At 32.9% G+C, this 16,946-nt stretch overlaps 1 protein-coding gene across 1 annotated transcript; it reads right to left on the minus strand.

Moving 5' to 3' along the window:
• Nucleotides 1-3,191: 3,191 nt before the first annotated feature.
• On the minus strand, nucleotides 3,192-15,604 carry LOC149877289 (uncharacterized). The gene is made up of 23 exons (XM_090073551.1): nucleotides 15,249-15,604; nucleotides 15,055-15,127; nucleotides 12,198-12,260; nucleotides 11,863-11,997; nucleotides 11,409-11,453; nucleotides 11,220-11,282; nucleotides 11,036-11,089; nucleotides 10,714-10,812; nucleotides 10,554-10,616; nucleotides 10,094-10,396; nucleotides 9,152-9,976; nucleotides 8,816-9,016; nucleotides 8,282-8,672; nucleotides 7,514-7,750; nucleotides 6,960-7,328; nucleotides 6,314-6,862; nucleotides 6,032-6,226; nucleotides 5,353-5,922; nucleotides 5,112-5,264; nucleotides 4,767-4,915; nucleotides 4,421-4,689; nucleotides 4,120-4,234; nucleotides 3,192-4,028 (listed from the first exon to the last, which is right to left on the minus strand). Exons 1-23 carry the CDS (start codon nucleotides 15,251-15,253, stop codon nucleotides 3,741-3,743), a joined length of 5,214 nt encoding a protein of 1,737 aa, XP_089929677.1. The 5' UTR covers nucleotides 15,254-15,604; the 3' UTR covers nucleotides 3,192-3,740.
• Between the last annotated feature and the right edge of the window lie 1,342 nt (nucleotides 15,605-16,946).

The following is a 16,946-nucleotide window of genomic DNA, read 5'->3' on the forward strand; positions in this document are numbered from 1 at the left end:
TTTGGTACTATCAAACAGAGAAACGTTTGTCAGATTTTTGATAAATAATTTAAAAACGAATATTTATTTAATATTTATTACACATTTGAAGTGAACAAAAGTTAACGCGAACAAAGTTTTGTTTTATTGCTTAAATAACGAAGTAGTTTTTCTACGGCAACTATTTTAAAACTTTACTTGTTGATTAAAAGGTTTTTTAAGTAACCATAAGTGTTATAAAAACTGACGACACTTCAATAAAAACGATAAAGTAATGTAAATAAAGCAGTCACACAGCAGAGAGGCGTAAGGCTGTTTATGAGCATTTTAGTTTGTCAAAATGAGAAACATTTAAAAAATTTCACGTTAAAAGTTTTATAATTTAAGCGGACATCAGGGAAACACTTAAAATAGTCGTCGCTTTTTGTCGTCGGAACTAAAATTTACACTTATTATAACTTCCAATAATTTTGAAAAATTAAATTTTGCGCTGAAACAAAAAAATACAAAACTTCAAGATAAAAAAAAAGCATCAGAATTTGTTTTATTTTTATTACTGAAGTTTTCTTTGTTATTTTTATTATTTTAGTTAAGTTTGCTTTAGGATAAGCTTGTTGGTCGAGGTTTTAGAATGTTTTAAAAACATCTTTGCATGCAATATTAGTTCACCCCGAAGGAGTGATTAATCTGATAACATTGTCTGCCCATCATCTATCGAAAATGTTATGCAGGTATTTGTAATCTCATTCAGATCAAACCTGTGAGTTATTTATTGCTACAAGTATTAGAGATGCATAAGTTGTCTTCTGTTCTGTGAATTTACTGCTAATACGTATGTTTATTACGTAAATAAGAGTTGTTATGCCGTCTTCTATTCTGTTTTCTATTCTGTAAATTAGCATTTAATTTATTTAACAACTTTAAATTTTGTTTTGCCTTTTCAAAATTTCTGCTTTCTTATAACAGAAATATGTGGCACATGTTTGTTTTATTTTACGATTTTCAATAGAACGTCGCAATCCTGAATTGAATTTAAAAAAAGTTATAGCTGCAATGAGAATACATTTTTAAAAAGTTGCAAGAAAAACTATAACGTTGATAAGCTTTTAAACTAAAAATAATTATTCGTGCTCCGATTATAATTTAAATGTAACTTTTCTATTCGTTCGATTTCTGGTCTTTTTTTTTTTAATACTTATTCACTTTGTTAATCTCTAATTTATTTTTCAACTAAAACGAAAAGGAGGTTTGTCGCAAGTCAAAAGAAAAACCGCGCACTTTTTTGGTGTAAGTCATAACGCCATCGTCATATTTGCCGAATCAACGCTTCCAAATTAGTAGAAAGAACAATTTGATCGGTACTAAATTTTTTATTGTATCTTAATTGCACATTAAATTGCTTTTTTTTTAAGGAGTAAATACGTCATCGTTACTTAAATGTCAAACTGACAGCCCGTCTATTTTCCATGCAAATAACTAATAAGCGATTAAATTAAGGACCTCGGGCAACCCTGTTTGAAGCTACACTTCTGTTTAGAATAGAACGAGAGTTTCCTTTTCTTGATCTGCTTATTATGTCAATCTATTTTTACTTAAAATCAAATGCCAAAATATTATTTTGGCATTTTTATCATTTGAAAATAATCTGTAATAATATTTTCAATAAAAAAAAAAAAATAAAAATAAATTATCATTTAAAAATATGATTGATTTTATTACAGAACAAGAAATGCACATCCCAAATTTTTACAAAAGTGCACGAAAGGTCATTATTGTTAAAATTTTACAATAGTTACCATAAAGGTGGGAGAAAAACTTCGACGATGCCAAAAAATGATAATAAACGAAGCGAAGTTTACGAGGTTCGAAGGATTTTAATTTTTTCAGACTTCGGATACCGTTAACTTTGTCGAAGTGGGAAGCGAAGTTGAAAATTTAATCAATTTCGGTCATCGAATTCGGTTTCGAACGTCTAACTTCCTCAGAACACCTTTAACTTTGTTCGAAATGCTATTTTTAAAGATTCTTACCTTTTCTGTCGATTTACGAGATGAAATACAGTTCTCTAAATTTATTTTCAAATTTACTTTAGTCATTATTTTTGTTATTTAAACCGAAATAACCAATGAAAAGAGTTGTATTCTGGGAACAAATCAGAATCTTTGCTTAGTTGCTGTCGAGGACTTTTACCAGACGTTCGTGCCACAACTTGTCAAATCTTAAATATTGGATTTTTGGTCATAAGTTAGCCAGCAGTTTTCAAAGTTCGACTTACATATCCAGATGTCTCAGTCGGAGGTGAACATCAATGTTGAAGTCCAAGTTGTGTCAGACTCTGGATCAGTTCAGGGAGTCGTGGGTGGTTCTGAGTGTCAATGCCAAGAGGAACAAAGAGGACTTTGCATAAGGGTGAAGTTAGAGCACCTTCTAGGAAGCAAATGGCAAGACGGAACACAGCTTTATGGGAATCCTTTAATGAAGGTCCAGCAGCAGACAGGGCTATCTGCAAAATGTTTGGCATCTCCATCCGTCGACCAGATTTGTCAACATCAGGCATGTCCGACCACCCCAAATTGATGCACCCGGAATAGGCTGCCAAGATGTACAATGCAATGGGAACCTTGCTGAAACAGAAGGTAAAAAAATTGAAGTTAACAAATTTTGAGTTTAAAATCCTTTAACAAAGAACATTTAGTTAAATTTCTTGATGCATAGCTGAAATTTTCTTCATTTAAAAGAACCTCTTTAAGCTTGATGGCTCCAGTTGTAACTCCAGACAGCATACATAAAACAACTTGAAGATATGACGCAGCATAAAATGGAAAAAAACTTTGTTCTGCTGTTGTTATTTTTAATTATTCAATCTGTCCTGAAGAAACAAGCATCTTTCTCGATTTGATTAAATGTAGCTGAATGCGGTCGCAGCACGAAGTGATTAAAATAACGGGAAGAACAGGCTAAGCTACGGACGTTTTTTAGAGTTTTTTTTGAACTGGTTTTGTGTTTTGCATTCAATCAAAAATTTGATGTGCCTAAGTCAAGTAAATCTCTACCTCATCAAACTTTACTTAACTCAGCTCAGTTTTTCCGAGAAAAAACACAGTTTTTTTTTTACAGGTTTTTAAACTCACATAAAAAAAAAAATTTTAAATGCGTTTTAGTTGTAAAAAGTTTGAGTGTAGATTGACTTGTGAAGAATAAATTCAGAGTGATTCTTTGTAAAAGTTTTACTAAAGTCAACGAATCTTTACATGTAATAAATAACATGTATTCTAACAGTTACACCATCTATCAGTTTATAAAAACGGCAACCACTTTTTAATAAAAAAAAAAAAAAAAAGGAGCTTCCTAGATTTAAAAAATAAAAATATACATATATTAAATAATTTCCGAAACAAAACTATCATTATGTAATCAAAATAAACATCGATAGAAAAAATTGCAACTGCACAAGGATGACGAAGATGAAGCCTTTAGTATTTTACCAATTGACAATAAAAAGGTATTACGTGCAACTAGATTATCTGAGGCATTACGTAAGGCGAAACTGAATATGCATCGCTAAATGTGATACAATTATCCACTAAAATAGTTAAAATTTTACATAATTTAAATTTGTTAAAAATGCGGTCAAATCTTAAAAATGCGTTTGTTGCAGCAAAATGCATCTCGAAAAACATAGGTGCGCTATAAAAATATAAATATGTCTGTCATCTTCACTAAAAATGTCAACTTCTGGCTGTTCTCTTTATGATATCACACTAAGGGCTTTCTATTGGAGAAGAAGAGTCATTATTAATTTTTTTCATACACACAGAGCAACGACTGACTCGTTGTCTAAGCTGATTCGATTTGACTATTTCAGATTTCGGTATTTGAAACTGACTTTGTTCATCAATTGTCGATACCCAAAAGCTGAGAGTGGGACCATAGTACCAACACGTTCCACGACCATGGCATTCAATATATGGATTAACACGAAATTCTTGTAAGCAAGATCCAGATGAAGATAAAAGTTGACCGGATCCTTGAGCACCAGCGCTGTTATACTAAAGAAATTGTTTTTTTTTTTAATAATTAAATTTATTTAGTAAATACATCGGTTAATTTAAAACATCTAAAAATAAAGAAGAACCTCACCATTAGGAAACTCCATCCAACCCATAAGCTCTCCCAGCCACTAGGGCATGATGGGATAGCATCACTTTGACTGTGAACTGCAAGAACGTTTGATGGAGCCTCACATACAACACAGCTAAAAAATGAAAAGTAAATTAAACATGTATACAAATTATTTATCTTAGTTTAATGCAAATTAATAATTTGAATTATTAATTTAACATTAAAAATTATTAATAATGCAAATTAACAATACAGATTACTTATTTTAATTCAAAATTATCCAAAAATGTTATGAATATGTAAAATAAGTTAAAGGCACCGTGAGATGTAGGGTTCAACTTCAGGTCCACTTGATGGACGCAACATATTTGGTGGCTCTTCAGTGGATAACCAGAATGAATAGTCATTTCTGGATGCAACTGTGCATTGATTTTGAATATCACAAAACAAGAAAGGCATTGTGCTGAAGCGTTTTAGACATGAGCCAGGTTGACCTAAATCTTGGCCAAATGCACGCTCATTGCCTTGAGCATATAAGAAACTATAACCGTCCCACATTTTTTGCATTCCTGAAGGACACTGTGGAATCTAAAATTAGGAAAGCAATAAATGAAAAAAGTTCCAAAAGAGAAGCTAAGATTTAACAAAGGAACTTATTCACTTACATTAACTGACTGACTGTGTTTCACAAGATAAAATCCAAAATCACCTGAACCACCAGGACCAGGAGGACCTACTTGTCCTGACTCACCACGAGGCCCTTGATCTCCTTTTAAACCATCTTTCCCTTGAAGACCAGGAGGACCAGGTTCACCTGAAAAAATCGAAACTTTTCTTTGTTCAAAAACATAAAAATTATTTAGAATAAAAATAAAAACGAATTTTTCACAAGAAATTTGACCTTTAAATATTTGATGGGAGAGAATGCTTATGTTGAATAAATACCTAAGTTATTGAATCATTCATTTAAAGAAAAAAAAATTTTTTGTAGGGAAACCAATTAATCTAACCATTTAAACCATTTAGACCAAATTCTCCTTTAATTCCATCTGGACCTTTATCACCAGTTGATCCCTGTGGTCCACGGTCACCTTTTTCACCTATATCACCCTGAGGACCTTCTGGACCAATTAAACCTAGCTCACCTTTTTCACCTTTTGGACCTATAGTTAGAAAAAAACTAATTAAAAAAAGCCAATATCTGTTGTATATCAAATCATTTTTAAATTTTAGACATAGCATTTGTTTAACCTGTTCCTTGTGCTGGTTGCCCTTTCTGCCCTTGTGGTCCAACTTTTCCAGGTTCTCCTTTTTGGCCAGGATCCCCCTTGGGTCCTTCAGGTCCAGTTGCACCATCTTTGCCGAATGGTCCTTCTAAACCTTTTGGACCTTGTTCACCTTTTTCTCCTTGGACTCCTCTTTCTCCCTGAGCACCTTTATCTCCAGGATTAATAGTTAACTGACTTGATGGACCTGGTTCACCTTTATATCCGCGCTGTCCAGCTTCTCCTTTTTCTCCTCTATCACCTTTTTCACCAGTAACCACAACTCCTGAATCACATGGCGGGCCCATTTTTCCCTCAGGCCCTATGTCACCTTTATTCCCTTTTTTTCCTTCCTTTCCTGGTAAACCTTCTTGACCTTGAATTCCTGGTGGCCCTACTTCTCCTTTGAAGCCTGTCAAACCTGGTTCACCTTTAGGTCCAATTGTTCCAGGTTTTCCAGTAGCTCCTTTTATACCCTTTTCTCCTTGTGAACCTGGTAATCCAATACGCCCCTCTGAGCCTTTTGGTCCATCTAAACCATGCTCTCCTTTTTCCCCTAAAAAAAAATTTTTTTAACATGTATATAGTCAAACATAAAATAAATACTAATATCTATATGGTCAAACAAAATCAAGCATAAAAGAATCACTAAAGCCTAATCTCACCTTTATCACCTGGAGAACCCGGTTCACCTTTTGCTCCAGGTGGACCGGTAAGACCTATATCACCTGGCTCTCCTTTTGGTCCATCAGCACCAGGGTCTCCTTTTGTCACTGGTTTGTCACCCAAAGGTCCAATTTCAGCATCCAATACATAATCTTTTCCAGGTGGCCCAGCAGGCCCTGTTGGTCCACGAGGTCCTAGATGAAAAAACAAAAAAATGTTTTACATTCAAGCATACTATTTTTATTGGTTATCTATTCAAGTAAATAATTTTTGTTTATTACCTTCAGGTCCAGGATTTCCTCTGAGAGTACTTCCTTTTGCTCCTTTTTCTCCTTGGGATCCTTTACTCCCTTTTGGTCCCATGTCTCCAATTGAGCCAGGTTCTCCCTTAGCACCTGCAGGTCCAGGTTGGCCGGTGGGTCCATCATTGCCAGGAGTACCAGGGTTACCAATTGATCCAATTGGACCAACCTCTCCAATATCTCCTTTGGGACCTATAGGCCCTTGATCTCCTGGTCGACCTTGTTCACCACGCTCCCCTCTTTCTCCTATTAACCCTTGTAGTCCAGGTTCACCAGTGTCACCTTTAATACCTTTTTCTGTACCAATTCCTTTCTCTCCTTTTTCACCTTGAGGACCTTCTGCACCTGGAGGTCCTTGCCTTCCAGGCTCACCCTTAGCACCAAAATCACCACGATTTCCTTTTGGTCCCATTACATCACTTGTAGCTCCAGGTTTTCCGCGAGGACCAGTTTCACCCTTAACACCTTTCTGTCCACTATATCCAGGATCACCTTTTTCTCCCTCTAGTCCAGGTCCTCCAGCATTACCTATACACAAATCAATTCAAATGCTGTTTGACAAAAACTTATTTAACAATAAACAAACTGGAAAAAATTAAATTATCCAGGAAAAACTTTTAGTAACCTTTTTCCCCTTTGGGCCCTTCTGGTCCTGGCTTTCCAACAGCACCATCTTTTCCAGGAGTGCCAGGTAACCCATCTTTTCCTGGTATTCCAGGGTCTCCTTGTTTTCCAGATATTCCATCTTTTCCCTTAGGTCCTGAGGAACCTTTTTCTCCTGATGACCCTGGCTGACCAACACCAGGGACACCTTTTTCACCCTTTTCACCATTAGCACCTGGTTTTCCTATTCCATCTCGGCCCTTGATGCCTTCTTGTCCAGGTTCACCTTTTTTTCCGACATTACCGTCATCACCTTTAGGTCCTTGGATTGATTGTCCTGGCTCTCCTTTTTCTCCCCGAGGACCTTCTGGTCCAATTGCCCCTTTTTCCCCTAAGATAAATAATAAACAAAATTGGTAACTTATAAATAAAAAAATTAAAAATGCAGTAAGGAAGAACTGTAATGAAATTTTGATTTTCAAATTTAAAATGCAAGTCAATCAATTTGAAATATAGTGAAATCAAAACAATTTAAAAAAATATAAATCAAATATGAATTAAATTACTCGAACTTACCATCACGCCCTCTTTGGCCTGGAGTGCCTGGTTCACCTTTAACTCCTGGCTCTCCATCTTTTCCATCTCTACCAGGTTCTCCTTTTGGTACAGATTTTCCAGGAGCACCATCAAGCCCAGCTTTACCTGGCTCACCTTTCTGACCAGGTTCACCTTTTATTGGGCCAGAAACACCAGGTGGTCCTTGTTGACCTTGTTCACCCTTTTCTCCTTTTTCACCATCCTTACCATCATTTCCTACAAATATGTTGATTTTTATTTGTATGTAATCCATGAGTTGGATAAGGAAAATGTAAATTCTATTTATAAAAAACATATTTCTAAACCTTGTTTTAAAATTTAAAGTTATTTCTCCAACAAATATAAAATTTCTCGTTAACTGAATTGAAATACCATTTGTAATTTCATTTATATTGACTGTAATGGAAGCTAATTTGGTTAAATTGCTCTGCATTTAATGAATTGAGAAACTTATTATATCACAAGAAATCTCACATCTCATGAAAAAGTTTAACATTTTAACTCTAAGGATTCTTTAACTTTCATAGATTTAGCTGAAGCGTCATAAGAAACATCATATAAAAGAGATTTTCTTCGTATGAAAGAGGTTTTCTTCATATGAAAGAGGTTTTCTTCATATGAAACAGGTTTTCTTCATACGAAAGAGGTTTTCTTCATAGGAAAGAGGTTTTTAGATTGAGTGGAAAAACTCAAGTGCTTACACAAAAAGTTGAGAAAATAAAAAGTATATTTTCTAACATTTCTTACCAGCTTCTCCTTTTTGCCCAGCAGTTCCACGTGCACCTGTATCACCCTTCTCTCCTTTTTCACCACTTCCTGGTGCACCTCTCACTCCTGGCTCACCCTTAAACCCCTGACTTCCTTCTGGACCTTGAGGCCCTGTTGGACCAGCTGAACCAGTTAGACCAATCTCTCCTTTGTCACCTTTATCTCCTTTTAATGCAGTAGAAAATGGCTCTCCTTTAGCTCCTTGTTTTCCAGGTGGCCCTTGAGATCCTTTTGGACCTGGATCTCCATCACGACCACGCTCACCTTTGTATCCACGTGGACCAACTCCTTTTTCACCTTTAACTCCTTTCTCTCCATCAGCACCAGGTATACCAGATTTTCCAGGAGCACCACGATCCCCTTGAGGCCCCTGCAAAAAATCTCCACTTTATCAAATCAAAAACTTCTAACATTTTACTTTTAAAATATATTCCACTACTTGTTAACCAATAAAATAAAAAGTTTAATTAATAGTCATAACTTCTTTTTCAATAATTGATTTTATAAACTTACTACAAGCCCATCAGGTCCTGGTTTTCCATCAACACCAGCATCACCAGGAACTCCCTGTTCACCTTTAAACCCAATTGAACCAGGACTACCTGGCTTACCATCAGCAACTTTTTCACCACGTTCTCCTTGAACAATTCTGTCTGACCCACGTTCTCCTGTATTTCCTTTTGGTCCTGGTTCACCTTTTTCACCAATAGGGCCCTAGATTTATGAATTTATAAAAAATTGTTAAAATTTTGATAAATTTTCATTATTTTTAATTTTTTACAAAAGTGTTATATAATTTTTACCTTTTTAAGATTAAAAAAGTTAAGTTTGAAAATAATTGTTACTAACTTGAGGCCCAGGTTGTCCACTTTCACCTGGATCACCAACACTCCCTTCAACACCAGGTTCACCTATATCACCTTTTTCACCCTTTAAACCATCAACACCTGGAAGACCATCTTGTCCTGGTAAGCCTTTCTCACCTTGAGGACCACTTGGACATGAGTTGCATGCATCTCCTTTCTCTCCTCTAACACCAGGATTACCTTGTGGTCCAGCAACACCAGTAAGACCTCTTGGACCTTGGTCACCAGGAGGGCCAGGTAACACTGTTTCACCGCGATCATTCACTACTTGGCCAGGCTTTCCAGGTGGACCAGGAAAACCAGGTGCTCCACGCTCTCCAGGTGGTCCAATAGGTCCTGGATCACCATCCATACCAGGAGAACCTTGTACACTTTGACCTGCTCTACCAGGTTCTCCTTTTGATCCAGGCTCTCCTTGTTTTCCAGCGGGTCCTGCTGGTCCCTTTGGTCCTTCAGCTCCAGTTTTTCCTGGTTCACCAGTGGGGCCAGATGGACCTGGCTCTCCTTTTAATCCCTTTGGACCAGGAGGCCCAAGTTCTCCAACAGCACCACTAGGTCCAGGTGGTCCTTGTGGCCCTGGTTTACCTTCTTTTCCTTCAGGTCCACGCTGCCCTTTTTCACCTATTTGTCCAGGTGGCCCTGTTATGCTCTCTCCTTGTTTACCACGCTCACCCACAGGACCTTCAGCACCTTTGATTCCCCTATCACCCTTTTCACCTTGTTTTCCAGGTAAGCCACCTGATCCTAGTTCTCCTTTCTTACCAGTAGCACCAATTTCACCAACAGCTCCTTTATCACCTTGAGGTCCCTAAAGATGATAAAGTTGTTCATATAAATATATCAATTTATAATTCTAAAAATTACAAATGTATATAAATATAATGATAGACAACCTAAATCTTGTGAAGAATTTTACAGCACTTACAGATGGTCCAACACCACCAACTTCTCCTTTATCACCTGGCTCACCTTTTTGACCATCTTGACCAGTTTCACCTGGTTGACCAGGAAGCCCTGCATCTCCTTTTTCACCTTTCTCACCTGGCTTACCTTGTTCACCTTTTGGGCCTTGAATGCTTGTTATACTTTCTCCAGTAACAGAGCTTCCATTACAGTCTCTGCCTGGGGGCCCAGGCAATCCAATATCACCTTTTTCACCTCGCTCTCCAACTATAGTAATATTGGAATCACCACGAGCACCTTTTTCTCCACGAAGGCCTTGTGCTCCCTATAATAAGATAATTTAGGCAGTTTAATACACATCTCTTAGTAGTATTTACATAATAATAATTTATACTTTACCATTTTATGTTTTATTTTATGTGAACATGTCTATGTATGTAATACAATGTAAATCTACATATAAAAACAAGTAAATATATTACAGGTCTTCCAGGTTTCCCAGGATCTCCTTTTTCTCCTTTTGTACCAGGGTCTCCAGCTGGTCCCTATAAAATAACAATATTAGTTTATATTGTAAACTCTGATATGTTGTCAATAATTCATTTTTATTTAGAATAAGTTTTGAAAAGCTAAAAAACTAACGTCTTGACTTTTTGGCCCAGGTTCACCTTTTTGACCTTTTAATTTTGTTGCTGTTGAATCACCTGGTTCTCCTGGTGGTCCATCTGCTCCTGGTAAACCCTAATAAAAGAAAATATTAATATTATCTAATATTTTTATAATTTTAACATGTTATATATTTAAGCCATAAAGACTTGTCAGAAATAATATTGAATAATGCAAATGACAAAAACCATAACAAAGAAACTGTTTTATTGTGTAAATAGTTCAACTATTCTTTATTTGTTATTTGTATATCATTTATAGAATTAAGTTATTGAAAAAGCAATATCAGCCAACTTACATATGGTCCTTGAGGGCCATCTCTTCCACGAGGACCTGGAGGACCCATTTCACCCTTAAAAGATGAGTTTTAGATTCAAAAAAAAAATTGTAACAAAAAAAATATTTTTTTTTTGTAATATTAATTTGAAAAAACTAAACTTCTTAAAAGTTTTTATTAAAAAAAAAATTTTCTTTTAAATTACCTTAGTGCCATTACATCCTGGAATACCTGGTTCTCCTTGCCTGCCTTCATCACCTGGTCGACCCTATTATATAAGAAAAAAATCTGACATTACTGACTACTTAGATAAAACTTTTATTCAAAACACAGAAAATAATATATATTAAAAAAGAAATAAATATATAGAAAAACATATTATTGAAAAACTTACATGTGAACCAGGAATTCCTGGAGGTCCCGGCTGGCCAACTTTACCCTAAAAGTATTAAAAGAAAGTTTATGAAAAAATTAACTTAACAAAAACATGGTAGAAAACTTGCATAATTCTTTTTAATTTTTATTATTATTATTATCATTATTATTATTTTTTTTTTTTTTATTATTATTATTATTATTATTATTATTATTATTATTATTATTATTATTATTATTATTATTATTATTATTATTATTATTATTATTATTATTATTATTACTATTATTATTATTATTACTATTATTATTATTATTATTATTATTATTATTATTATTATTATTATTATTATTATTATTATTATTATTATTATTATTATTATTATTATTATTATTATTATTATTATTATTATTATTATTTATCTATTATCAAATCAAAATGGCATTATATTGCTTTTTTAAAAAAAACTTACTCTGGCACCAGCTTCTCCTTGCAAACCAGGAGCTCCAGAATCCCCTTTTTCTCCAGGCCTACCAATAGGTCCTTCAGGTCCAGGAAAGCCAGGTTCACCAATCGGTCCTCTAAATCCAGGAAGACCAACAGCTCCCTGAAATTCAATCATATAAAATTTTCTAAACAACCGCTAAAAATTGTTAACAAATCTAACTTTGATTAAGCAACAAAAATTTAAATAAATCAAATATTGTCAAGGTATTTTATCATTTTAAAAATGTATGAAGTTTGCTATATTGTTTATGTATGGCTTTGATGTTTAAATATATTTTTTTAAATAAACTTTTTACTTACCCGATCTCCTTTTTGACCAACACAAAGACTACTGCACTGATTACATCCACCACCACCACCACACTAAAAAATTATCAAAAATAGGAATTAATAATTAATGAATTTAAAATTTCAAAAAAATCAAGAAACATGTTTCTTGATTTCACAAAATTTTACTGCATCTTTAAGATGGTAAACATTTGTAAGATCAGTAATTTAAACAAATTTTTCGTTATAAACTTTTTTTGTTAGAAACTTTTGGTTATAAGCCACTTCCATGTTTAATCGTAGTGAACATTTAGTCTCATTTATGTTTTAAAGAAAAAAACAGTTCCTTTAAAAGCGTGAAAATTTTTGTAAAAAAAACTGTTCATTGTCAACTTTAATAGCTTTTTATTAAATTTCAACAAGATTTGAAATTGGCTTTTAGATTTTTAATAGTTTTACAAAATGGATTTGAGCGTTTGTTTACCTGTAAGATAAATGAGGTTAATCTTCTATCAGTTAATTACTTTCATTTATCATTTATCATTCTTTTATCTTTACGGAAGAGTTTCCAAAACTAATGTCAAAAGTTTGTAGATTTTTCTCCTATTTTTTCAAAAATCACTTTTAAAGTACAATTAACGTACATTAAGGTTAAACTTTAAAAATAAAAGACATAACTTTTTTAAATTTTTATTTTTAAGAGTAATTGCATGAGTTGAAAGTTAGATTCAGAAGTCAACCCTGTTTTATACTTTCAGTCTATCGTGTTTGCAATCTAGGCAGACACAAAGTTCTTTATTTGAATGGGGGTAGAGGGGGGTAGGCCATATAAGCATAATACATTTGCTGGCGCTAAGTCTATTTGGGTGCAATGCAGATTAAGTGCAGAGACACAATCTAGTTAAGCTGTTTATAAACGATGTTTTTGAAAGATTTTCGTAGTTGGTGTAACCCCCTGTCTCCACTGACCTTGTCGTTAGTAAAAAAACAATGAGAAAAGATTTCATAAAAAATGAAGTTCTGACTGCATTTTTTATTGATTTAAATGTAATTCTGTCTGTATTTACTTTATATCGATTACTCAATTACTAAAATTAAGTTTAATATCTATGAGCGGCCAGCATAAAAGATGATTTGAACGGTGTACTTAAAAGGGTGTGATATTTTATGCTGTAACGTTAACTCCAGTTGAATTCATATTTCTATTAAAGAAACTTAAACACTTTTTTTACCTATCAAAAATTGCAAATGGTTTTTGATTATTTCTTATTTTGTTTGTAATTTGTGTGTATATATATATATATATATATATATATATATATATATATATATATATATATATATATATATATATATATATATATATATATATATATATATATATATATATGTAGCTTTAAAAACCTCAAAACATAAATAAATACACAATCACCAGTTGACTCAACTATGAGCATCAAAATATTTGCTTACGCGAAGAGAGCTTCATTAAAAACACTTAAAATATTTTATTGGGTACGTGACTCGTTGAAAGATTGATATTCAGTACGTTATTATTTAAATCAATATTTACAAACGAATTTTTCATTGAAATTTCATTGATTTTCAAACGGCGCACTTTTTTGTTAAGACACATTCTAATTATTTACTTGATTAAATTTATGCATAAATATGCACAGCTATTTATATAATATTAGATTGCAACACAACTACAGGAAAGGAAGTATTAAGCTAGCCTTCTATGATAATTTGACCCCTCTGACCAACTATTTAGAAATCTCATTCATACCAAGTTAATTTGAAATTATCAAGCAGGTTAAGAAACACTGTCGTAAGTAACATCAGATTTTTCATGTTTTAGCGTTACGTTAAAGCATGACTAAGTTTTTTTAATAGTTTGAAATAAATAGTTTGAAATAAAGCTTTTATGCATTTATTTACGAAAACGTATTTTAAAATTAATTTTCTTCGTTTGCAAAATAACTGTCTTCGAATAACGTTTTTAACCAAAAGCTTGTCTAGCGGACTTTTAAGATTTTTAAAAAACAGATAGGACAACATGATGGACATGGTTTTTATTCTTGACCAAAAATGTCTAAAAGTCTGATTTTTATAGAAGAGATTTTTTTAAGAGCGTTTTTAAGAAGATATCCGCTTTTTGAAAAATGAATAAAAAATGTTTTCCTCCAGGAAGAATTAAGACTAAAGTTTAATCCCTTTGACGACCATGATGCATCTTAATCTCCGTAGTGCCAATTTTTCAAACTTTCTATCTTTAAAGTATGAATATTTGTTCCTGAAAAACATCCGCAGTTTTAAAAACCTTTAGGCAAACAAAAAGCCCAATGTGAGCAATGTTAAGCGTAGAAGAGCATTAAGGGAGTTTTATCAGTTGTTTGAGATTAATTGTCAAATAAAAAGCTTTGCAGTCGTATAACTAATCTCTCTGCTCATTTTTACTGCGTTAAACAAACAAACCCGTGTTTGCTCGTGAAAAACAGAATTGAGAGCTCACAGTTTGTCAAACTTCTGGAATAAATTTACAAATTTAGATTTGAACATTTTCAAATACCTGTCTTTGAACGATCTTTGAACCGGTTTAAGATTTCTTTGTTAATACATTTCGAGAACCCAAGTAAGACGCGGGTTCCTCTATTTTAGTATACATACATAAATACATATATATATATATATATATATATATATATATATATATATATATATATATATATATATATATATATATATATATATATATGTATGTATGTATATAATTTAGAGAAACCCACGTATTACAACTATTAGTTAATGAATATATAAATGTATAATGCAGTAAATAAATACAATAGCATAAATGGAAAAAAAATACATAAATGTATAAACTTTGCCATACCTGTTGAGTTAACACGGTGTACGAATGAAATGTTATGATTAGTACTAACCAAAGCGTGCACTTACACGTATGACTATGAAATAAAACTGCTTTTTAAAATTGATGAAAAAAATTTAATTTAAAAAAAACTAAAAGTTTATGATGTTAAGAACCTTTTTTTCCAAAGGAGAAAAATTTACAAAAAATTTACTTACAACATTGTTGAGATCCCAAGAAACGTACTCCACTATCTTTAATTAGAATAGCATTTATCGCAAGGTATTTCTTACAATCAAGTATAAAAAATAGCTTTCCGTGAGAATGTTGAGGTGTGCACTGTCTATTTTACGCTTTTGACCGAAGAATAGTTTGTTAGGAGTTGAACATCACTGTTAAGTTTCAGGGGTTTCCCATTATATTTTCACTCGCTCTTTCCGGTTGTCAATCAATATTAGCAAAAGGTAAAGAATGTGCTTTTCGAGAAAAACATGTCTATAAATTCGTTCATCAACGAACCATTGTTTTCTTTCGCAGTTGTGTCTTACATTAGACTATAATAACAGTCAGTAACGTGTGACACAGTATCGTTTTTTTGTCGTAAAGATTTGGATTAGTCAATATTATTACTCCGTGTTTTAACAGTGGAGGGTTTCATTATTTTAGGCTAAATTATGGTGATTGAATTCCTTAATATTTACGCAATCTCAATGATTCACAGACGCAAAATTAGTTGTTTTTTTTGGAGATCTTTTGACATCAAATGACTGTTACGAATGAAAGAAAAAAATGAAAGCTGATGATGTCTTTTTGTTTTATGGGTACAATTCAAATATCTGCTTTACATTTTAACTGTTTAAAGTCGCCAATTTGGCTTTGATATTGATTAAACTGAGAGATTTTAGAGTTGTGTGACAAGTTCACCAAACAATTCTTTTTTTTTAATTCAAAAAATTCGAGAGTATTAAAGCCCAATTAAGAAAAATTTCAGCTCTGATTATATAACAAAATAAAAAAATTTTGATAAAAAAATTTTGAAACCACGTGTGATCTTCTTTTTTCATAAAGCTCTAACTTTCTCTTCCATCTTTTTTTTTTTTGGCAATGAAATCTACCCCCCACCCCTATTCTATCTCTTTTCTACTACTCTCTCCCTTCATCCTTGATGCCGAATGCCCCGAAAACGTTACTCTTATCTATATAATATAAAGGCTAAGTTTAGTAATTTACTCTTTAAGCTAAAGTAAGGATTAATAATTTTATTACCAAAGTAATCAAGGAATGGGACGAACAATCTAAACTTTAGTGAGCAACAATCTTTTAATTACCAAAATTTAAATTGAGCTACAGAGAATTTAATTACAGTTGTTCCAAAACACTTGGATCTGCAGCCTTTACCAGATCTCTTAAACACTCAGCATCAAGATTTTGATTTTTTAACAATTCTTGAAAAAATTAAAAGGGAGTAATAAACATATTTCAAAGAAATATTTAAGTTTTAGTCACAAAAAAGATAAAAGCCGATTGGTTGGGAAAGTAGGCATAAAAACACTTCAAAACTATTTCAATTTTTTCAAATTTTCTCTGCTACAAGAATCATGTGTAAAACTGAGCTTACAAACAAATTGAAAATCAATTTTATAAAATCTTTTAAAATTTCATGACATTTACAGCTTAATTTTCCTGAACAATTTTCCATTTATGAATTTTCTCTGGTACGGATACTTTAACCTTGCCTCTGGTAACCTGTTTAGTAGGTAGATATTTACAAACTCCTGAGACAAATATGAAAAAGTAGTTTCTTTGCGTTGTAAATAAAATCTTATCTAGTAAAATCGTACATTTGATCTGCTCCCTTTTATCTTTTCTAAGAGCAGACATTATTCATCGCAGTACTTGACGCAATATCTCATTAG

Source organism: Hydra viridissima, unplaced genomic scaffold (genome assembly GCF_058129835.1).
Source record: "Hydra viridissima isolate aposymbiotic clone 2 unplaced genomic scaffold, HvirCarnegie_v1 scaffold_16, whole genome shotgun sequence".
In the NCBI taxonomy this organism is placed as follows: domain Eukaryota; kingdom Metazoa; phylum Cnidaria; class Hydrozoa; order Anthoathecata; family Hydridae; genus Hydra; species Hydra viridissima.

What these genes read in the sequence shown, in the direction of transcription:
- LOC149877289 (XM_090073551.1), bottom strand. An exon ending in TTGGTCAAAAAGGAGATCGG is followed by an intron (nt 11,998 to 12,197) that starts GTAAGTAAAAAG and finishes ATTGAATTTCAG; the next exon opens with GGAGCTGTTGGTCTTCCTGG. An exon ending in GTTGAACCCTACATCTCACG is followed by an intron (nt 4,235 to 4,420) that starts GTGCCTTTAACT and finishes TTCATTTTTTAG; the next exon opens with CTGTGTTGTATGTGAGGCTC.